General features: G+C 39.8%; 1 protein-coding gene across 1 annotated transcript in view; it reads right to left on the bottom strand.

The window, feature by feature from the left end:
- Positions 1-24,373, bottom strand: part of LOC308692855 (uncharacterized protein) — a gene marked incomplete at its 5' end in the record, with an annotated part of 106,469 nt that overhangs the window by 66,392 nt on the left and 15,704 nt on the right. The window contains one exon of the mRNA XM_081369286.1: positions 7,243-7,289. Coding sequence (XP_081225412.1) covers positions 7,243-7,289 — 47 coding nt within the window. The remainder of the gene's footprint in view (positions 1-7,242; positions 7,290-24,373) is intronic.

Genomic DNA, 24,373 nt, shown 5'->3' with positions numbered 1-24,373 from the left:
ACTTGATTTAAGCACTATTTCATCACATTAAGGGGCTGGTAATGATTTCCACCAAAGTGTCACACATTTAGTGAATTTGCCCCAGAAAGATCAAAATTACTGGTCTACATTGCGACATCATTATAAACAACACGGATTCTGCTTTTAAAATAAGTTATTTTGAACAGACATAATCAGTAATGCATAAATTGTGCTCTTGTGCCACACAGCTCCAAACGAAGTGACAATAATTTGTGGTTGTTCTGTTCCATGAAATGAGAAAAGCAGGTGGCACAGTAAAAAAAAGTAAGAATGTCAAACCCTTTGTTCTATTTTTCCTGGAAAAAAAACAACAACTTGTGTTCTTGGCGCCTTGTTCACACCCAAATCACTGCTGGCGTACAGAGGGTAATCTCCTCAATTATAGTGCCTGTTGTGCTGCGTCTGGTAGGACCCCTTTAATTTTTTCGTGAACGTGTTCGCTGTTGACAATACGAGGTAAACAACGATGGCGAGGATGAGGGGAGTCTCAGGAGGCAAGGGGGAAAGCCACATCCGAGAGGATACGCATAGATACTCCTGCAAACCACTGCCTTTATATCTCTAACTGACAGCAATTACTGAACCGCTCTGATAACTAAGAACAGGAATAAACCAGGCCAAGACACTCCAAACAGCAACTGTTTACATTTCACCTCTTCTTCAGAGCCACATCAGTCAAATCACGAGCGTTTCAGATCGGTGTTTACCGATCATCTTGCCACAAAACCACATTAGATATCAGTGAGGCGTTTACAAATGCTGCTGCCTGACTGTGGACTGACGTGTGGTGACTTTACTGTCAGTGGAAAATCATACAAGTGAGAGAAAATGGAGTGATTTTTTTTAGTTGCATTCAATGAAGTGTTATTTCAGAAATGGAACATTTCCTGTCACACATTTTACTGAAGCCAAAGGTTTTACGTTACGGGAGGAAGGAGCCCCGTTGTCAAGGAAGGTCTCATTCACACCATGTTTAATGGAAGTCATTTCTTTTGTTAAAACAGTTAATGAATTTATCTTTGACTTTTAAAAAGAAAATGAATACACAAAGAAAAACATATAAATAAATAATGAAAGTACTGTAAAGTAATTTGCACTTTGTATGGTAGAATGTAATTTTCACCAAAGTAAAACAATGTTTTTTTTTTTTTTTTTGTGGGGATCCTACCATCGAAATGTTAATGTGAAAACCAGCAAAGAATTTCAGGTCAGCGCCAAAAAACGTCTCTACACATGTAATCCTAAAGGTATAAGCAAAGTAACGTTTTTTGTTGTAAATTAACTAAATTTATACAATGAGTCAATACATCATCTATCATTCTTCCAAAACGTGTTTTTTCTTCTTACCCTGATTCACTAAGATAAGCCTATTATCTGTGTTTATTTTTTAGACCTATAGCTGGATGGTTTTCGCGGGAAATTGCAAACATATGTCACTCGCCCGTGCGTTTCTCGTCATATCTGTAAACGAAAAAAAGTTGCTCTGGCTACTTTGATGTGTGTATGGTGTTGGAGTGGCACAGGTTAGTTGTCACAATGAGTGAGAAATGTTGACATGGAGCACACTAAGGGTGTACTCACACACTAGACACGGTTGCCTACTCCCCTGCTGGCCTGCACTTACATTGCACTTCACGCTCCAGGCCGGAGCACGCTTGCGTCATTTAAAGCTGCAGTCGGCAAGATTTTTTTATCATATTCACTGAAACCGACACTATGCTCCGACAGAATAACATAAATCAGCCGGTTAAAAAAAAAAAAAAACGCGCTTCTACCACCACCTGGAGCCTGTTATTTGTTTTTAAAAAATCCACCGCTCCCGGTTCTTTTGGTCCAATCAATGCAGGGCTGTGTGAGATCCCCCTATTATTCAACAGATCCCCCCTCCCCCGCGCATGTTACAATATCACATGCACACGCCTGAAGTTCGCAGGTGTGTTGGATTGTACGAAGCGTGATGGCGGAAAGAGAAAATCTACTAACAAGCTTCCAATTCGTCGTTTTTTTGCTATCTATGGGTAGATTAGCCTGGGCAGCCTACCTCCGAGTCCGTGGTGTTGATCGATGCTGAAGAGACGGACGGCAGATGCATTCACAGAAAATCTGGTGCACACGCACTGACGAGCACAAACTTGATGGGAGGGTGCTCGCTGGTAGTGGGGGAGAGGCATGAGAGTTGTAAACATTCCAAATTTTGGCTAATTCACCTCAATCTGCCAGACTTGCCAACTGCAGCTTTAAGATGCAACTTTTTGTTGCAGGAAAGAAAACAGAAAAAAAAGCACTTTCGCTAATAGACTGCCTAATAGATTTTTCATTTATGGCGCACAACGATTTTCACTTGATTGTGTTGCACGTATCATGAGATTATTATGGAGGCAGATGAAGGAATTTACATCTTTACTCGCAAACTACAATTCCAGTTCATCAATAAGGTGAGAACCAGACCCATTATAAACGTAAATATACTAGATTTAATTAAATTAATTGCGTTTTGTGTTTTTGTACGATTGAGACAAATATAGGACGCTGACTTAGCCTGGGTTTCCCCATACTGCCTTGCTCGCAGCGCGATTTTATTCACGCTGCTAGGCAGTCTGGACACCATGGACCAAATTTTCCCCTGAAAAAGGGAACCAATCACAGAACGGGGAGGGAGTAGCAAGACGATGACGACACCGAAGCAGTTTGTTTATATCTATGGATCCAACATGGCATCAGACTCGACGTTACCTTCTACCCTCATGTTTATCTTGCACAAACGGTAATATTCGCTAAACGCCATCGTGTACAAATAAATCTTTGACCCATCGTCTTTTTCCTCATCGAATTTCTGTCACTCTACATACGTCATCTGGTATAATTGAAGCGATTGGCTATGAGCTACATACAGGCGCATTTGATAGACATTCATAGCACCCAATAAACGGCTCTGGGCATTCGTAAACCACGCCTCAAATACGAGAAAATGAACACGTGGTTCCCAGACCAAGTCTCTGACGTTAGCCAGGCTAACGCAGACTCCGTAATCTATCTCTAATCTATGTCCAGGGTACAGTAGTGTTATCAAAAGTACCAACTTCGGTACCAAGTCGGTACTGAAATTAAAAAAATGTGATGATACCAGCATTTCCCTCTAGCATTTTGAGTGCTGTTGAACAGATTCTTAAACACCTCTGACTGGCCATTCTGTTGAAGCTCTCAACATATACATCTCTGATTGGCCATTGTGTTCATGCACTCAACATATGTCTGTGATTGGCTATAATGATCAACGCTTCAAAAACATGTTGTCTTCATCGAGCTCTTAGATAAACACAGGAGTGTTTGAAAGCAGGCATCTATCAACGGATCCGTCTATCAGTGGATATATTCGCGATCCGCTGACACCTGCTCTCAAACAATACGTTCAACATTGCTCAAAATGCTAGAGGGAAATGCTGGTATCATCGCATTTGTACCCAAGTCGGTACTTTTGACAACACTAGGGTACAGTATGACATATGTAGCACTAGGTGTGAGAATTCATGCAAGTTACCAAAAACAACACTTTATATACACATTATTTTTTTTTTATTTGGACTGAATGAGTTTACTACATAAAAAAGATGAGATTAACCGTGACTAAATATATTAATCGACTGACAGCATGTGGAGAAAAAAAAGAAGTGAAAAGAGCAAAATACACCTGCTCAATGACAGATCCATTTTAGACAACATAAAGAAATGTGAAGTCAGCCAGAGGACTATTTGGTCCCCCCACCACCACCTCCATTCGCCCATCCCAGAAACGTCCATCTCCTGTCCCCACGTTTGGAGTGGTCAATGAGTGGATCATGAGGGGCCAATGTAATCAGAGCCTGAGCCAGATTAGTCTCTGTCTCAGGACATATCCCTCTGCCTGCAGCTGACAGGAGACATCAAACCTAACTTGTGTAGAAAGTGACTCTAATTGTCATTTCAGTGGACAAGAATCTGCTACCATTCCAGAGATGCTCTTGAAATTTAGTGAGCTACTTCATCATATGGATGGTGCCAGGCAAGGAGACCTTATTGGAAGGGACTTTTATGCTAAGATGGACTTCTTAAATTGGCAGGGCTTGTCACGCTGTACTTATCATGCATACAGAATTAGGAAAGATTCTTAGTCTGAGGCCAAACAACATTACCTGACAGGTGGATTTTAGAAACGCCGTGAGATCTATCTTCCCTGCCTCGTCTCCTCAGTATATACACAGATGATTAAACTACAGAAGAAGAATGCTCTCGAAAGGCTCAATAACATTAGTGTAATATACATTGGGTGTCATTTTAGCAAGTAAATTCACCATTGCTTGCAGAAAAGGTGTATTTTTTACATAGCGTACATAGCACTTATTTATACATAAAGATTATAAAGTGGTGTATGTACAATAACATTATACATTATAATATTTAGGTGCTATACTATACTCTATGTCTGCCCTTTAAATATAGGTGGTCTTCATAATATGTATCATATATAGCCTAACACCAGAAATATTAATGGGTTTAAAGGGCAGGCAGCTTGGCACAAAGTATAGTCCAGAAAATGAAGTGTAACCCATATGGACATATAGACATGAACTGCCAGTGCTGTGGCCCCTTCAACCATTTAGATCATCAAATAGAGGAATTTCACTTACTTTGGGGATTTTCTATCTCAACTGCCCCCAAAGGTGAAATCTCAAGGCTTTGTCAGAATAGAGTTTGAATTCAATCGGTAAGTGCCTGTGGGACTTTAAATGGTTGTGGTTATGGGAGAAAGAAAAGAAAAAAAGAAAGAAGGAAAGTTAAACTGTCCTGTTGAATTGATTGAGCATTCATGAAACTAAAGCAAGTGAAGAGACAGAAATGATTTCCAGATACCTCCAAAGTGATGCATGTTTCAAAGAAATGTAATTTACAACGAGGTACCTCCATTGTGCCAAAAGGCTATATTTAGCACTTCTTTCTTGAATTGATAAAGAGCAGTGTTTATGTAAACATCACTGTCATCATATATATATATATATATATATATATATATATATATATATATATATATATATATATATATATATATATATATATATATATATATATGTGTGTGTTAATATACTGAATATAAAACCTCACATGAATCCTATTATTCATGCATTTTACTTTTTTATTTTGATCATGCACATGCATTTGTCCACTGATTTAACAATTTCTGTGGCAGAAACTTACTAACGCATAAGATGGGGTGGATTTCATGTATTCCATTATAGGGAACTATGACTGTCTGGGTTTCAAAAGCTCGTAAAATGGAGAGTAACGTCTGTTCACTGTCAACCTCAGCCTAATATTGAAAGTTACTTTTCATGTAACAAACCGGTCAATCCCAAAGAAGGTCTGTTCAAAACTCAAGAGAAAAGATCAATAAAACTTAACTATCATGGCGCACTAGCCAAAAAAAAGAAAAGAGAAGAAAAGTGAATTGCACTCAATTCTTTTCATATGAGGTCTTCCCAAGTTGAAAAAGAGTGAGATGTCTGTCAGCTTTTTTACAGCAGAGGGCCCCCATCGAAAAAAAAAAAAAAAAGATAACACAACTTGCTCTCCGCACAGTGATTAGACCATTCTCTACAAGGCCATTAAGCGCTTTGACATATGCCACCAAAACATGTACAGCACTGACCACAAACGAGCCCAGAATTTTTTGGCAGACACAGAAACTTACATCCGATTCACTTTTTAATCATTCACAATTAGTTTCGTTCTAATAAGATCCACAATTAAGGTCCCCCTCTGCATAATTCATGCCACCCTGACACTGGTGTCAGAAATCAAATGCAACAAATTAAAAATAACAAGTTTGAGACGGTGTGATTCAATTAAAAGGCAAGGAAACATTGGGTCCTGCATAATTGAGGGGTAGCATGGCAAGGCACATGTCAAGCTTGTCAGCTTTAGTGGCACTATTGGATTTGGCCTGCCACCGCCACTTAAATCAGTGCCGTAAAAATTGCAGTGTACATTGATTTCTTATTTTTATTTGTAGGAGTATACGATGAGAGGAAAGACCAAAATAACAATTGGGTTTAGGGCTGGTGGTAGAGCCAACGGGACTCCCTGAGGTTCATCCGCAAGCGCTCACATAAATTAAAACAAATCCGACTTATATTGATGACTTGTATTGATTCAGAACTATTATGTGTATTGCTATTTAAATGCCCCTTTTCCGTCTGACATCCACAAGGGGAAATTTCCCCTTTGTGGTCTGCTCTGCACAACAGAAAACCTTGGCTGCTTTGACTTTCATGAAAGATCCCGAGAAAATCCTCTCATGTATTAATGATGGAGATAGGGGAGTTATGATCCTACGGCGCGCTCGTAATGGGCGTTATTAAAATAGATTCAAACGCTCTTGTCTGTGGTAGCTGTGTAGCTTTCCTTCGCGTTTCTGTCCCACGGTGGAGTTCATCAATGCAAAGCTTGCCAGCTGGAGGAGGGAAAGTTTTGAAGTGCTGCAGCTGCGAGTACGAGCTGGATATAAATTTGAGGTCATGAGCCATCCAGGGGTGACAGCAACGGTCACATCTGGATTTTTCACATAACGCTTGAGGAACGGAACATTGAATGAAAGTGAAATGTATTGTTTGCCAACACAAGGGTTTGCAGTCCAGAGGTCCATTATAGTAATCATCAAGATGACTAATATTATTATTCAATTAGTATCATCTTCGCTAGCCACAGGCTTTGTTGTGTTTGACAAAAGGGCAAGATCTGCCCTATACATATGTGTGCACAATATGTAAAGCATCAGCCTGCAATGGATTCAAAAAATGTGATCCCCATGTGTGTTCCTGAATGGTTAAACATATGCATATGTATGCGCTTAATAGTAGGGATGCATGAATTTTTCTACAATAATGATAAGCCAATCATTATTTTCATGCTATGGCCAATAACCGATAAATTGTCGATATTGAAACGCTACACTATTTTGTTTAATATATATATTTAAAAAAATTGACATTAATTGTTAGATTTGCAAAAGGTTACATTTAACAGTGGTGTGTATTAAATTGAAGTTTATATAGATTGGTGAGTGTTAGAAGAAAGCAGCATAAAATTAAAAGCATAAAATTGTGATATCCAATAAATATTGATATGATCAATAAAATGGTGATATATCCAATATCGACAGATAACAATAAATAATAATAAAACACTTACCGTTCAGGTATGATACACGATGTTCACCAATGTCAGAAAAGCCATGTCTGCAAATAAAACAGGTTTATAGACTGGTAAATTACACTAAAAACAAATAATTTAACAAATTGACTAAATGGGGGGTTGTATGCTGCTCAACTACACATGCACTTCATTGCCTGTACACACAATTGGCACACATGAGGTTTACAATGCGAAACTGCCAAAGTCAATAGGAGAAAGTGACCCCTAGAGGCGAGTGTTTCTCTTGGGCTGATTTCAACCAACCTTGTTTATCCTCTATTGTTGGAAAGTCTTTCCTTTTTACGTCTTCAGATGTTCAGTCAACATGGCTTTAAAAATGAATAAGTATGCATAAAGATGAAGAGATCTCTGGCATTTGAGGCCCCTGTTGTGTGACTGCACTTTTGTAAGGATTACATTTAATTAGCTAATTAGCATGAAAGTTCTTAGCAAAACAATATGCTAACATTTGCTAGCTGTCATGATGGTAGCATTCACCTTTTCATCTTACAGTTTGTGTTGCATGTTTGTGAATTTTCCATGACTTCACAACATAAAGCCAATTTGACTTTTTCTCAATTTACAATACAACAATAGCTGTTTCTAAAAAGAAGGGTGGAAAAGTGCTTAAATGTTCATAAAATACCTCTAAAACCAGCAAACAGACCAGCCTGGGACAACAGCTGACTCATTTTGGGCTACTTTAAGATGATTCTTTTAAAAAATTTAATTTAGCAGATAACTATTTTTTTGGTTATTGTCAGATCACAGAAAAAAATATGTGAGGGAATAAAACCGCAATATTTCACATGCTGCATTGCTTATGAAACACTTGTGTAGCAATCAAAGTTTTGACTAACAACATCTGGGCGACAGAATAACTTCTCTTATGAAAGACAGAAACAGTCATTCTTTCTAAATTAGGAACTGCAGGGTTTATTACATTTTACAGCTAAAAGAACATTATGAAATAAACTGAAAGCTGATTTCATAGGGTCTTGTTAAGAGAGGCTGATGCGAGACTGACAGGATTTCCTATCATTTAAGACAATCTGCTATAAAGAGAAGATGAAGCAAAGTCGCATAAATGTAGACAGATCTGAACATCTTTACCCTGTCCTGCTCTGACATGAATTTTATGAGACAAATATTTGCGGTGAATACTGATGACTTTGTATGGTAGTCAGACCACAGAGTCCTTCAAACTTCGTTTGGTTTGCAAACTGAATTACGGGTTTGATTCGAAAATACAAGCAGTGGCAGAAGGAAACCAAAAAAATTAAATTACACAAAAAATATAAAGATCGATTTTTAGATTATTATTTGTTTTTATACAAGTCTGGAAATATGAAAAAAGTTCAGTTTTTCAGTGAAAAATTCAGTGTTTGGAGTTCTAGATGACGCAACAACTGTCCAAGCCATCGTCCTTGAATCAAGTACTCACTCAAGTCTCAAACTCTGCACTTCACAGGAACTGTATAGTTACAAGTTCACGGCATGGGAATTAGCGATCCCGGCAAAACGTGTTTGTAAACAATCAAACGGAGCCACACTTTGCTTTTCCCTGTCAGTAATTCTTAACTGACTAATTACAAACGACTGAGCTTGAATAGCTCCCTGAAGCGCTGTTCCCGTTTCTTCTGCAAGTGGCTAATTGTAGCCAGACATTGTAACCTTGAAGCGGCCTGTGTCCTTGCAGTAACCCTTGGCCCTCTCTCCTTTTCGTTGCTTTCCCGCGCCATATGGGGTTTTTTTCCAAGCTGATTGCTCGAATCTGATTAAGGAAAGCTATGTAGCTGCCATTTATTGGTATTCTTGTGAACTAGCAAACAGCTGCCCTGCAAAGGTTCCCATTTAGAACGTTTTCTGCCTGTTCTAATTCCAGCACGTCCATTAGCCTCACTCAGATAACAACGATCGGGCACGGCGTGCCAGGGCTGGCCTCTAAATCAAAAACACTGGCGCTGGGACAACTCTTTCTTGGAGGATCCAAAAAACGCCACGGTCACTTAAATGCAGAGTGGCACTTAAAACGGTTGGGAACTTTGAGAAAAAAGCACCAGTGTGGCGGAACACACCGAAGCAAACTTTCATGCGATAAGCTTTGCTATTTTTTCCTCGTTACACATTAATACCGTTAGTTAAGTTCTGCAATAGCTGGAGTTGGCCCGAGGTGCTCTTCACAAGTGGGGAATTAAAGCATTTAGCCATCTCTAGACACTTAGCGCCAAGTGGGATAAATGAGCCTTATGGCCCGCCTGTTATCTAATCTCCTTTGCATTTCCTTTCAAGATCATGAAAGCGGAATCTAATCGTGGCCTGATTGTGTTTGTTTGCAGAAATTCTCATTTTGGCCCCACGTTCTGCCAGTGACCTGGCTGGTCAGCGAGATTGCTCCCAGCGCTTGTAGAACGGCAGGCGCTGGAGCTGAAAGCATTGCCTCAAATTAAGACGAATAAATAAGAACGCGAGAATAGAGCAAGCCCGACAAAACAATGCCTCAGTCCAGGGCTGCACTCACTCTCACTGTGTGCTGTAAAAATAACAAGAGCAAAACAGGAAGAGAGATTCCTCATTTACACAGATGCATTGGGCGTACATGCTACGAATGAATGAATGAATGAGTGAATGGTAAACTCAATATGCACAATTCATTTCACATTTCAGAATGCTCACTGCTCAATGTACAACATTTATTGCTAATACAATAACATATTTGAGTTTTTTAAAATCATATATTATTTTAAAACACTAAACTATAGAAATATAGCATAATAAGGTGGAGTAATAGTATAATAATATAGAGTAATAGTATAAACAGAGAGCACTAGTTAAAATTGCATTTAAATTTAAAATATTTTTTTTTGTAAAATAAACAAAAATAACATAACATAGAAATAGTGCAGATTTTTTAATATTTTCTTGTTCTATTTTGTCATTCTTGTTCTAAGTTTTTTTTTAACATTTAAATAATGAATTAAAAAATAAAACGTTAAGATTTAAAATAAAATTATTTCCGGTGAGTGAAATTAACGTACACAAACGGTCTTACATAATCAACCTTTTGTGAAAATACAGAATCTAGCATTTAGTTAGTTTTAAAGTGTTTGAAATATCAAATGACACTCTGAGAATGTTTCAACTGAAAACAGAGACAATATTCTGATATACTGTATAAATTATTAAAATAATTTAATAAATATTTAACAGATTTAACATGCAGTTTTGAGGCTGAAACTAGATGGCTGACATGCTCCAAAATCAGTCATATGTTTGACTAAGGGCTGGTTGATCTACACTTCGCAACTTCACACAGCTCCATAAACTGAGGGTACATGAGGAGAAACTGACAACTCTGACATGAGTGAATGTAGTAAGACAGGTGTCAATTCATCCGCAGATCAAGACCACTGACATTAGTCAGAGGGCAATCCCTAAAATTCTCTTTATTTGATGGTGCAATAGCCAGATGAAGGTCAGAGTTTACTTTCAGTTATCTGACAACTTAGGTTACACGAGTCTTTGTCAGCTGATGTGCTGAAATCGACTCTTTGATGGACAGGTGACATTTCTCCTCTTATTAATGTTTAATGAACTGAAAGCTGTACATTTACTCAGTATATGAGGATGACGGGGAATATAAATCACAATGACAAAGAAAGATAAAAGGTTAAACTAGGTGAAACAAAAAGACAAGAGCATTGTTCAGTGGTTTTAACTTTCATCAAACACCTCTGTGTGAGAATAATTATTTTAAAATGATTATTCTAAAATTATTTAATATTATAAAAATCAAAAATTCAAAACAGAGAGAAAAAGGGTTTTAGGGTTTTAAACAATGAAACATTATAGAAAAAAGAACAACAACAATTTCAGATTCTATACTATTTCAAGGTCACTCACCAATAAAAAATGTTAACAAAAAGTTGCAGTCAAGCACGAGATGCTTTTTGGATTATTCTCAGATCAAGCCGGAGAACATGATAATCAGATTTTACACAAACTCGTTGAGTTCATGCAGCTCGAGTGCTGCTGCCATTAAAACAAAAATGTTGGGCATACTGTACCAAATATTAAAGGAGAACTCCGGTCAATTTTAACATTGAGCTCATTTTTTTGTACATTTGGAGTGCTGTCAATACAGAGAACAACGACACAAATCGGTGTTGCCTACACCGAGTTATTCTATTTTTAAAATTTGCACCCTGTTGTCCAAAGTAGTCGATTGCCGAGTTCACGCGCGTGATCATAGGTAACTAAACCTACTCGCGTGAACTCGGCAATCGACTACTTTGGCGTTCAACCGAAAACAGGATGTAAACACAGGTATTTGCGCTGGCTGAATTAACTTCATTTTTATACATATCTTTCACATCTACTGCAGTCAGATTCACTCGTGTTCACTCAGAAGGAATCACTCACATTTTCTGTGCACTTGTAATGACACATCAAGGATGTTAAGAGGCTAAAAGCAGGTTTAGTACTTGCCCCATTGAAGTCAACAGGGTGCAAATTTTAAAAATAGAATAACTCGGTGTAGGCAACACCGATTTTTGTCGTTGTTCTCTGTATTGACAGCACGCCAAATGTACAAAAAAATGAGAAATTGACCGGATAAATTGACAAATAAAATTGACCGGAGTTCTCCTTTAAGAAATTCTGATTTTGTTTCCATTTAAAAAAGTAGATTACAAAAATCCAAAAGTACTGTACCATCATCTCTCTCTCTGATCATACAAATGGTTGTGGTCTTAAATGTGAATTTAAATTACATTTCTGCAACGCATCTTATTTCTACCTTATATTTGTCAGTTCAGGACAACACACTCAGTAGCACACTAAGTAGTATGCTTAATGTACACTGCCCACCTAAACATTCTTCCACTGCTTTCACTGAAACACAACCCTCTGCATTATTCTTTCTTTGTTTAGTGCCATATGTTGCATATTACATATTAATTGTGTGGCTCATTCATGCGTTTTCCCCTCATTCTAAAGCAATTAACTCTCTCATGAACATAAACTTTGTGGTAAAAGAACAATCATCCATATTACGTCTGTGATTACGATGTCAGACAGATGCATCCTCCAATAATTCGATCAGGCAAGTGAAAATCTTTACAAAGAATGCATCTCAATTACCAAAATTCTCTGAAAAAAAAAAAAAAAAAAAACCCGCCTGCCGGGAGAGTATTTAATTTCACAACACTAAGCTGTACTTCGCAAAATAATATTATGCATGGATTATACGCCTGTTGTATTGAAAATACGCCATTAGTCTTTAATAATTCTCAGTGTACTGTATGCATGAGTTAAACCCTCAGTGTTCAACGCTTCACATTAGTTAGATCAATACTATTGAACATACTACTTTAATCCCTCATTCAAAAACCATGAGGGTGAATTACAGATTAATGAAACCATAATGAGACTATATGAGATGGCCATAACCAGCGAAAAGTACAGCTACCGTACAGCACCAAATACTTTTGATGCCTCATCCAGATGCAACATCATAAGACACCCCACACTTTCTGGCCAACAAACAAGCATCGCGTATATATCTGACGGCCTTCTGCTCGTCCACGGTAGGCCTTGACGGGAGCCAGCTTGTCCAGCCTTCATGTGTTGATCCCTAGGGATAAAGAATCAGCCTATGTAGACAACCACACAAAGGCCAGAGCTCCATCAGCAGGTGGCTCCATGCAGATAGGCCTGTTAAGGAGGCTTTTTGCAGCACGCTGAGGCTGTCCTTAGGGGTTCAGGCCTAGCTAGCTGGATACGGAGAGCAGGGCACGGGGGGGGGGGGGGGGTCGCTAATAGCACCTCCTTTCAGCGGCAGGATGGATTACAATGGCCTCTCTCTGAGTTAAAGCAAACACCTATCACAACAATGGGGTCACCACAGGCAGATGTCTGCGATGTTGTTCGACCCTCCCTCGCCCATTTCGTCTCACTCACACGCATGCATAAATGTCCAAAAAGTCTCAATTCATATAATCATGTTTGCAGCTTGTGCAAAAATACAAATAACACAGATGTTTATTTAAGATATTTACACTACCGGTCAAAAGTTTGGAATAGTAATGATTTTTTAAATGTTTTTGAAAGAAAGTACCTTATGTTTATGTATTTATTTGATCACAAACACAGTAAAAATAGTAATATTGCAATTTAAAATAACTGTTTACAATTTATAACGTTAAAATAGAGATGTATTCTGTGATGGCAAAGCTGAATTTGCAGCAGCCATTATTCTAGTCATCAGTGTCACATGATCCTTCAGAAGTCATTATAATATGCTGATTTATTTGGTGCTCAAATATCCTCAACTACTACTGGTTCTTAATATTAGCAATGTTGAAAAGAGTTCATGCAAGTTCAAAACAGCTTAATATTTTTGTAGAAACCGTGATGCATAGAAAGTTCATCTTTGATGAACAGAAAGTTCAAACCAATAGCATTTATTTGAAACAGTAAAGGCATTTAAAATGTTACAAAAGATTTCTGTCACTTTTAATTAATTTAATATGTCCTTGCTGGATCAAAATATAATTTTTTTATCTTACTTCAAACTTTTGAATGGTAATATATCATGGTTTCCCCCAACATTTTAAGCAGCACAACTATTTTCAACATTGATAATAATAATAATAATAACTAGATGTACCGCATCGCGGTACAAAATATGACCACCGCTCAGGCCTGCACTGGCTTTCCACAAAAATAAATGACGTGGAGTAATTTGGCTGTATTGCGTGTTTATGTATATACCTAAAAAAAGTAATAGTATGTGCATGTCTGTCTGTGTGTGTGTGTGTGTGTGTGTGTGTGTGTGTGTGTGTGTGTGTGTGTGTGTGTGTGTGTATGTGTGTGTGTGTGTGTGTGTTTGTGTATGTGTGTGTCTGTGTGTGTGTGTGTGTGTGTCTGTGCGTGTATGTATGTGTGCGTACATGTGTGCGCGTGTGTGTTTGTGTGTGTGTGTCTGTGCATGTGGATTTGTATGTGTGTGTATGGGTGTGTGTCTGTGCGTGTGGATGTCAGTGTGTGTGCATGCTTGCGTTTCTTTGTATTCCTGCATGTGTGTGTGTGACAGTATCATCCTAAACCAGCAACCCTTCGCTCAACAGCACCATCTACAGGCCGATGAGTGTACAGTCACTAAATGTGCACATAAATGAATTTATTTTATACCCCCCCATGGATGAAATTCTACAAAACTTAGCAGAGGATACCCCCAGAGGATGTCAAGTTAATCATACACATGAAATATGGTGCAGTTCTGAACATCTCCACTGAAGATAGGGGCGATTAAAGCAGAATAATATTGCATTTTCATTTTTTATGGGAGGGGCGCAAATCACAAATGAGTGATTATGGGCTAGGTTGATGTGGGCCCTTAAGAGCAACATACCATAAAAATTTCTTCATCCTCGTTGCCACGGTTCAGGTAGTTATTTAGGAAAAACTGCATTTTTTTGGGTTTGGGGGGGCCCAGCGCGGGGGGGGGGAGTGGCCCCCGGGGACCAAACAAAATTTTTCTGTAGAAGTCTAGTGGGGCTACATGCCCACCAAATTTCATGTTCCCCGGTGCTTCGGTGTCCCTGGTATCGTTGACGAAAAATTTACGGGGGCCCCAGCTCAGGGGGGGAAGTGGCCCCCGGGGACCAAACGAAATTTTTCCGTAAAAGTCTAGTAGACCAACATACCATAAAAATTTCTTCATCCTCGGTGCCACGGTTCAGGTAGTTATTTAGGAAAAACTGCATTTTTTTGGGTTTGGGGGGCCCAGCCCGGGGGGGGGGTGGCCCCCGGGGACCAAACGAAATTTTTCCTTAGAAGTCTAGTGGGGCTACATGCCCACCAAATTTCATGTTCCCCGGTGCTTCGGTGTCCCTGGTATCGTTGACGAAAAATTTACGGGGGCCCCAGCGCGGGGGGGGAAGTGGCCCCCGGGGACCAAACGAAATTTTTCCCTAAAAGTCTAGTAGACCAACATACCATAAAAATTTCTTCATCCTCGGTGCCACGGTTCAGGTAGTTATTTAGGAAAAACTGCATTGTTTTGGGTTTGGGGGGGCCCAGCGCGGGGGGGGGGGGGAGTGGCCCCCGGGGACCAAACGAAATTTTTCCTTAGAAGTCTAGTGGGGCTACATGCCCACCAAATTTCATGTTCCCCGGTGCTTCGGTGTCCCTGGTATCGTTGACGAAAAATTTACGGGGGCCCCAGCGCGGGGGGGGAAGTGGCCCCCGGGGACCAAACGAAATTTTTCCGTAAAAGTCTAGTAGACCAACATACCATAAAAATGTCTTCATCCTCGGTGCCACGGTTCAGGTAGTTATTTAGGAAAAACTGAATTTTTTGGGGTTTGGGGGGGCCCAGCGCGGGGGGGGGGGAGTGGCCCCCGGGGACCAAACAAAATTTTTCCTTAGAAGTCTAGTGGGGCTACATGCCCACCAAATTTCATGTTCCCCGGTGCTTCGGTGTCCCTGGTATCGTTGACGAAAAATTTACAGGGGCCCCAGCGCGGGGGGGGAAGTGGCCCCCGGGGACCAAACGAAATTTTTCCGTAAAAGTCTAGTAGACCAACATACCATACAAATTTCTTCATCCTCGGTGCCACGGTTCAGGTAGTTATTTAGGAAAAACTGCATTTTTTGGGGTTTGGGGGGGCCCAGCGCGGGGGGGGGAGTGGCCCCCGGGGACCAAACGAAATTTTTCCTTAGAAGTCTAGTGGGGCTACATGCCCACCAAATTTCATGTTCCCAGGTACTTCGGTGTCCCTGGTATCGTTGACGAAAAATTTACAGGGGCCCCAGCGCGGGGGGGGGAAGTGGCCCCCGGGGACCAAATGAAATTTTTCCGTAAAAGTCTTGTAGACCAACATACCATAAAAATGTCTTCATCCTCGGTGCCACGGTTCAGGTAGTTATTTAGGAAAAACTGCATTTTTTGGGGTTTGGGGGGGCCCAGCGCGGGGGGGGGGGGAGTGGCCCCCGGGGACCAAACAAAATTTTTCCTTAGAAGTCTAGTGGGGCTACATGCCCACCAAATTTCATGTTCCCCGGTGCTTCGGTGTCCCTGGTATCGTTGACGAAAAATTTACAGGGGCCCCAGCGCGGGGGGGGAAGTGGCCCCCGGGGACCAAACGAAATTTTTCCGTAAAAGTCTAGTAGACCAACATACCATACAAATTTCTTCATCCTTGGTGCCACGGTTCAGGTAGTTATTTAGGAAAAACTGCATTTTTTGGGGTTTGGGGGGGCCCAGCGCGGGGGGGGAGTGGCCCCCGGGGACCAAACGAAATTTTTCCTTAGAAGTCTAGTGGGGCTACATGCCCACCAAATTTCATGTTCCCCGGTGCTTCGGTGTCCCTGGTATCGTTGACGAAAAATTTACAGGGGCCCCAGCGCGGGGGGGGAAGTGGCCCCCGGGGACCAAATGAAATTTTTCCGTAAAAGTCTAGTAGACCAACATACCATAAAAATTTCTTCATCCTTGGTGCCACGGTTCAGGTAGTTATTTAGGAAAAACTGCATTTTTTGGGGTTTGGGGGGGCCCAGCGCGGGGGGGGAGTGGCCCCCGGGGACCAAACGAAATTTTTCCTTAGAAGTCTAGTGGGGCTACATGCCCACCAAATTTCATGTTCCCCGGTGTTTCGGTGTCCCTGGTATCGTTGACGAAAAATTCAGTAAGGTGACGGAAAAAAAAAAAAAAAAAAAACTTTGACAATCCCTATATGACCGCTTTCGCTAGCGGCGGTCATAATAATAATAATGATAATAATAATTGATAATTTGTGACCCAAATGAAGCATTAGAATGATTTATAATGGATCATGCGACACTGAAGACTGGAATAATGACTGCTGAAAATACAGTTTTGCCATCACAAGAATAAAATTGCATTTTGAAATATATTAAATTAAAAAAACAGTGCTGTCATGACAACTCTAGAGTGTTTGGAATGGTAATGGGTATGACAATGTAGATATATTTGGTCTTGGTGGAATAGATCTGCTACGCTGCTGCTGCAGAGCAGGAACAAGACTCACTACTGCAAATACATACACGTCACACTGCTGTGAGCAAGTAAGACATGCTACTGATGCACAATATAGCATAAAAGAATTACACACAGCAGATCTATACAGGTGGAGCTGGGGAAGGTGGATGGTTTCTGAAAGTGCGCTGTACCGTGAAGGCAAATGCTATTTGAAGGTTGAGCAGCAAGCTCATTGGCTACTGATACAGCAGGGACCAATAGGCTGTGCCCTTTAGAGAATGATGTGAGTAAAGGACCTATTAGCCTGCGCCATCTTGTATACAATTTTGTATTACTTTTAAATTGTAATAACATTTACACAACATTACTGTATTTTTGGTCAAATAAATGTAGCCTCGGTGAGCATAAGAGATTTCTTTCAAAAACAACATAATTATTCCAAACTCTTGACCAGTAGTCTATATAATCGGGGATGGCCAAAATGACATGCTATTTAGATGAAACGCTATTAGAAAATGAACCCTAATGAGACCGATCCTTTGCTTTCACCCTGAAAAAACATGCTCACTAATTATCAAATTAAAGAAAGCTTCTTTCTCGCTCAGGAGAAAACTTTCCTCTCATAAACGGAGCTATGCATCTGGAAGCCAAACTCCGGACTTGGTCTGGCAAAGTAGTGGCAGCCGTTTAGAAAGTGATGGGGGTATTAATCATGTATGAAGTCAGGCCCACGTCTGCTCCCTTTGGGGCCGGGTCTGGCTGCTGCACTCGAGCCCGGGCCAGAGCAACGGTGGGCAACACAGGAAGTGCAGGGAACTAAGCAGGCCTCAGCAGGACTTCCTTTCTCAGTCCACTGAGCATCAAAGTGCTCAGCAATATTTCACCTGACGCACAACATGTTAAGAAGAGTGAACCACCAGCTACTCTATTATTAGGTGAATGAAATCAGGTTACACTTGAACTGTCACTTACATAAGAAGTATTTAACATCCAAATGAAAAAATAAAAAAAATCTGTATAGATCTTAGTCAGGCTATAGATGCATATTTAATTCTGACTAGAATAAAAACAAGGGCCTCATTCCTGATACAAAAACAGAATTAATAAAAGGAAATTTCAGTTCATAAATTGTTGCATTCAGTGAATTATATATATAAAAAATGTAACAATTTACTCTCCCTCTGAAACAACATACCTTTGATTTGGCTCCATTCAAAATCCAATCAGTTCTCAATGGAGATAATAGTCTCGCCAGACAACCAATCAATTGATTTTAGAATTCTACTGTATATAATTTTCTACCATTTTGTCTAAATAAATTGCAAATAAAACACAAAAAACTACAATCAATACTTTTAAATTCTAGGCATCAAAACATTATAATGTAGTATGAAAAATTGACATTTCTATTGTTAAATATCACATTTATTGTTATTAAATTGTTAATATTTTAAAAAATAAAATCTTCAAGTGAATATTAGATAATGGCAATCTAAATGTAAAAGAGTAAATGAGCATGTACAATTTAAATATCCAATATCGGCTGACACTAATATTGTTAATTTAACAAAAGAATTGTAATGTAAGCCAATAAATGACACAGAACCAATTCATGGTGTCTTTAACTGACTATACTTTTATCCCTCACAACCTTGTTTTGATTCGCCTCAAATTATATAATGATATCTATCCTGACAAAGACCCAAACTGATAATCTAAACAAAACATTATTTGTCAAATCCCTCTTTCCTTGACTTTATTATGCTGAACTAAAAGCACAAATGTTAAAACTCTGCAAATTAAACTGCTAAAAGGAATCGCACTCATACAGACAAAAAAAAAAACAAAAAAAAAAGTCTGCTACTACTCCACCGGCTATTATTTAATTGAAGCATAATTGCTGTTAGTGTTACTCTGACACGTTCTAAAATTTACCTTGGATACAGTGGCAAAACAAACCCCAAACATAAAGACAGATCCCACCAACCAGATGCAGCGTCGCTTTGCCCCTCGCAGTCTCTAAAACGCAATGACTTCAATAGGAAGTCTAGCATCACTACAGTTATCTGAGCAGCATTCCAGTAGTTTTGATCACAGCCTTAATACAATCACAGAAGCTACTGACTCGGCTGCATTTGCTAATATTACGTGTGGAATTCAGGGCCTCTCTCTCACCCCTGCTCCAGTTGAACCACAGCTGCACCTACTGGTAAAGCGCAGACATGAACTGCAAAGCCCCCGGTGCAGCTCAACTGGGAAAACACAGATGAAAGCAGTGCACAGCGGCCTGACTATGCCAGTAATGCAACCAACTGGCGAACAATTTCGGACTGATCTACATCAAGTTCATAAAAAAGGGCTGTGTGTTTATTTACCATCAACCTTTCACTTGAACACGTCGAGCTTTCATCTTTGACCAAAGCAGTGGAGATGTCAGTAAGACGGGTGTCTTTTTTTTTTTTTTTTTACTTCAGCTCATTTCATCTTCACCTCAACCGCGGCCCCATCTTCCAGTGCCGGCGGTCCTACACTGTTCCGAGATCAGAGGTTAAAGACAGGTTATTTTCACACTCCCACACCACCCCCTCCATAATTCAGAGGAGCGCAGCAATTTTACAGGTGCAGGATGTCTCTGAAATGACTTAACTGCCGGAGCCCGGGCCGATGGGGGCAGAGAAAATAGGAGCTTAATTGTCCCCTGGCACTTCTGAGAGACTACCCAAATGGCACTTTGTTATTGTATCCTTTTCTCCCACAGCTCTCCTCCTCGCACTATTTTCTTAGTCTTAATGGGAGCGGGTCACATAGTGCAGCACTCTGTCCAGAGACGGTAACTCTGTCTGTCACCGACTTTCATATGGCGGAGGAGAGTAGAAGTTTGAAAAGCTGTCTGACACCTTTGACGTGGGCAGCAGTAATGGGAGCTGATGCCCACTTGTCAGCCGAATGACATGGTAAGTGGTGTTGTCACAGATCAGGTGGGGAGTTTTATGCGAAACGATGCCTTCCATTTACTTGCCGATGACCTTCCGAAGTTCTCTGCCTGCCATGGTCGACTAGATTCAATTTAATATCTCTATGTGGGCTTTTTATCACCTTGGAATTATTCGGTTTTTCCCACCTCTTTATCACCTCAAAAAGTTCTGGACTTGTGATGAGCTGAAACTTTTATGGAACTGTAAGCGCCCATTAACAGATCCAGCGCAAACGGCGGCTGTTTTAAGTGAATTCAAAAAACATGCAAAGACGAAGTGGGTTGTTTCGTGTGTGTGTGTTTAGAAGTAAACAACCCGATTCGAGGGTCTTATTGGTATGCATTTGTGAATCGGGAAGAGTGGCATTGGCCTTGGAAAAGCTTGGGACTTGACAGCATGACTTTGCACAGGAGTATGAAGAGAGTTGTTTTGTTTTGTTTGGGGGTAATTTTTTGCCCATTTAAAATTCATTCTAAAATATAATCATGTCGCATCAGAACACACCGTTAGCGTGAGAAGAATATTCCAAGATTTCCTTATCCTGTTTAAATGGATTCTGCTCATGCAAAAGTCCCTGGGTTTATTTTTTAGCAACAGGCGAGCACTTTCACAAATGGGTAAACAAATGTAATTGCACGTCTGTTGACACTTCTCTAGCATACACATGCGTTTACCAGAACCCAGTTAAAACAGGGAAAATATGAAGTCGTCAAATAAAATTAACACTGTGTGTTTAGACGGATTTTCAGCCAAATGAAGCCGGATCCTTTCTGTTTACCAAACATTACAATTACCTCTCAATTCAGCAATGATTTCCACATTCTGAAAGCCATGATGCATTACTTCCCCTATTGAAAATGATTCAACTATCCATCATGTATAGACTTGTTTGATGTTAGTAAACTGCAAATCTCAGCTTGGTTTAATAAGTCAAAACTCCTCAACATGATAGACCTTAAAAATAGAATAAATTCTGTATGATTTTTGAAACATAGGCACCAAAATTCTGGCCAATACCAGTAATTATGTTCATATTATAGCAGATAACCGATAAATGGCTAACATAAATATTTTATGCTATTATTTCTACATTTTTTAACATAAAACACCAAAAACTAAAATCATTCACTTTAAATGCTACAAGTGAATTTAGAGATCACAACATTACAATGCAGTATGAAAAAATGGATATTCGTTTTGAGATTTGCTAAAGGTCATGTTTAACAGTGGTATTAAATTATTAAAATGTAAGTTTAAGTGAACATTACATTACAGCAAAGGTTAATCTGAATGCAAAAAGAAGGGAAAATGAGCATGCACAATTGAATATCCAATATCAACAGATACAATCAAACTAAAATTGGGCACAAAAATCTATAAATTCTAAATCTCTCATATTAGCCAATAACTGATATGGTCCCAACATATTGTGCATCCCAATATTTATGTGAGAGAAATGAGTTTTTGTTAACTTAATCAAATGTGAATTAACAAATTGTGAATCTTAGAGCAATCCCACATCATAAACTTTCCTCTTTAGAAGTGACAGATGATCTCATTATTCAAGTTATGAGTCACTCTGAGTGTTTTACATAGAGCGTTAACACCGGCCGAACAGATGAAGTGCTAAACTTAGCACAAGAGTCACGGTCGCACAATGTAAGTTGACACTAAGAGAGCCCTCACGTCTGCTTTGGGCACTGAGGAACTTGTTGGTGGGACTTTGATGAGGTCAGAATCAGCCACCTTTCACTAGATGTGCAAGTTATTTCGTTTTTAGCATAGCGACTGGAAAAACAATTGCTCATGACTGATTTTCCCTTCTACCCCCATAATCAACCCCATGTGGACACCATGCCTTTCAACAAGCAGCAAATCTCCATGCGTCCAACTCTAAATCTGATTAAAGCACCAGCCCTCACCTGCACTTCATTACTGCGGACAGGAAAAGCTAAAGTGAAATAAGTTAGCACCTGTATGTTCCAATTCGGCATGTTTTCTGCGTGTATATATAACTTTTGAGTGTATTGAGCTGACAGTCTTATAAATGATGGGGTTAGAGGCTGTTTGCCTGGGTACTTGTAGACTGTGCCCTGGGACTCAACTGAGGGAGGGGAGACCTGAGCTGGAAATAGAGCAGATACTTCCTGTGTAGCCGGGCCACAAGGATGAATTATGGGCCAAGAAGGAAACAGGTTATTTGTAACAGCGAAAGAATAGGCAATACATTCAAAATAATAAAATAACAGCTAAAGTGTACTGTTTGCTAAATACTCACTACGCTTAAGTTTAAATAGTGGTCTAATCTAATTGTGCTAAAAATAGATTAGATAACGAAGTTATAGGGCTCTGTTGGCAAAACTGCAGGGTGAAAGATGTACGATGTAGTAACAACAGTGTTTGCGCTGCATTCAGGTGACCGATCGTGGTTTCAAATGGAGGCCATTAACACGCACAGCTCTGGGCAACATTTAACCAATTTGGCAAATTATCTTCAGGGCTGTTTTATAAGTTGTCCTCATTATATGCTAGGGCAGAGAGAGTCAAAGTGTGTGAGTTCCTGTGCCCATTTCCATACATTATAGTGCTGCATTCCCAGCACAGAGCAGAGGAAGCACCTGTTAGGATCCCCCCCTGCCTCTTTCCACGCAGCTGACCACTTTCAACCCTCCACCGCCTCACAAACAGGTGGTTTTCTTCAAATCTCACTCTTTTACTCAGCGAAGGGGTGAAGCTGGTGAACTGCTGGACATGAGGAGCCCCTGCTAAGGCCCTGGGAGAGCTCTTCTCAACACGTGTTTAATACAATCACAAGTTATTTAGTCCTCTGTGAGATTCAGTTGTTCAAACTGTAAACAAATTTGGGGGAAGAGGAGCCTTTAAAAGACATGTCTGTTTCCACGACAGAGGGGTTAAAGTTAATTTGATCGGGCATGTGTATTCTCCGCAGAAAGGGGAAACATCTGCATTCAGTGGCATGGCCCCATTTGTTGCAATTTTGGGTCTCATTTCCATTTGCAAGAAAGATAACTGCTTGCATATGGAAGCAATAGATAGAAGAGGTCAATGCAATTTCTTGCACTTGAGGGAAAAATCCTTATACAGTAATCTTAGTTGGGTGAAGACAAAACAAAGACATGGGTTTGGGTAGGCACACCTTGCAATAATGGGCTTACCTGCATGAGGAGCATAACCAGATCTAGTTACTGCCCTTATCCCTGATTGGCAAGGATGACATGATGTTTCAGAGTATGAAGATTGGAAATGAAATTCTGCTCAAACATTGATAGAGAGCCACTAGACAGGTACAGGATCTGTATAAAATTCTGAAGATGAATACAATTTCATCCCTGAAGTTTCCATGTGGAAATGAGAGCAGCAAGTAGAAAAATATAAACACTGTTTCCTCACTTTTCTTCAGTTTTTCAGGCATAGTGCCAGTAAAAAGAATGAAAAGATAGATAAAAGAGACACAATTGTGCAAAAAAAATTAAACAATACAATTATTAAATTGTTAAATGACACTATAATGCAAAACTAGTTAAGTGTCCTTTTATCAAGCAAAACTTCATGTTCATTGAAGGCTACCAATGGCAACTCAGCAGAACGGTTCTGGGAGAAAAAAAATAACTTTACGGATAATTATAATTGCAATTATGGAGAACTTTTACCTCAAAGAAGCCGTCATTAGGAGAAGTTAAACCTCCAGCTTAAAACTGATATCAAAGTCACTGGAGAGCAATTACGCATGTAGCCTGACTAGTTAAAGGATTTTTTCCTCCAACATAATGCCAGGACTTTTGAGGAAAATCTAATTGAGCGTCTCTTTGTGTGATTATTTATGATCAGAAAGCACCAGAAAATCTAGAGAAGATTTTCTAGGGTCTGATGTGAATGATTAAGTGAGTGATCTTTTTGGATTAATTATGACCACGCATAATAAGCGTCTCTTCATTTGGGAGGGTCCTATTATAAGGACGGTCTTGGAACATTAAAAATTGCTTTGAATCAAAATTGCATTCTGAAACATGGGTTAGGATAATGAACTGGGTCTGGGAATAAAGGCCTCTTTGCTAAGTTATGCATTACGGGACGAAAACCCAATGTGGCAACAATTCTGGCTCTTATCCTGGGTATTTATTACAAA

This window comes from Scardinius erythrophthalmus (genome assembly GCF_964197995.2).
Source record: "Scardinius erythrophthalmus genome assembly, chromosome: 6".
NCBI lineage: Eukaryota > Metazoa > Chordata > Actinopteri > Cypriniformes > Leuciscidae > Scardinius > Scardinius erythrophthalmus.
The sequence above is the reverse complement of the archived record's forward strand: the minus strand, read 5'-3'. Positions and strand labels throughout refer to the sequence as shown.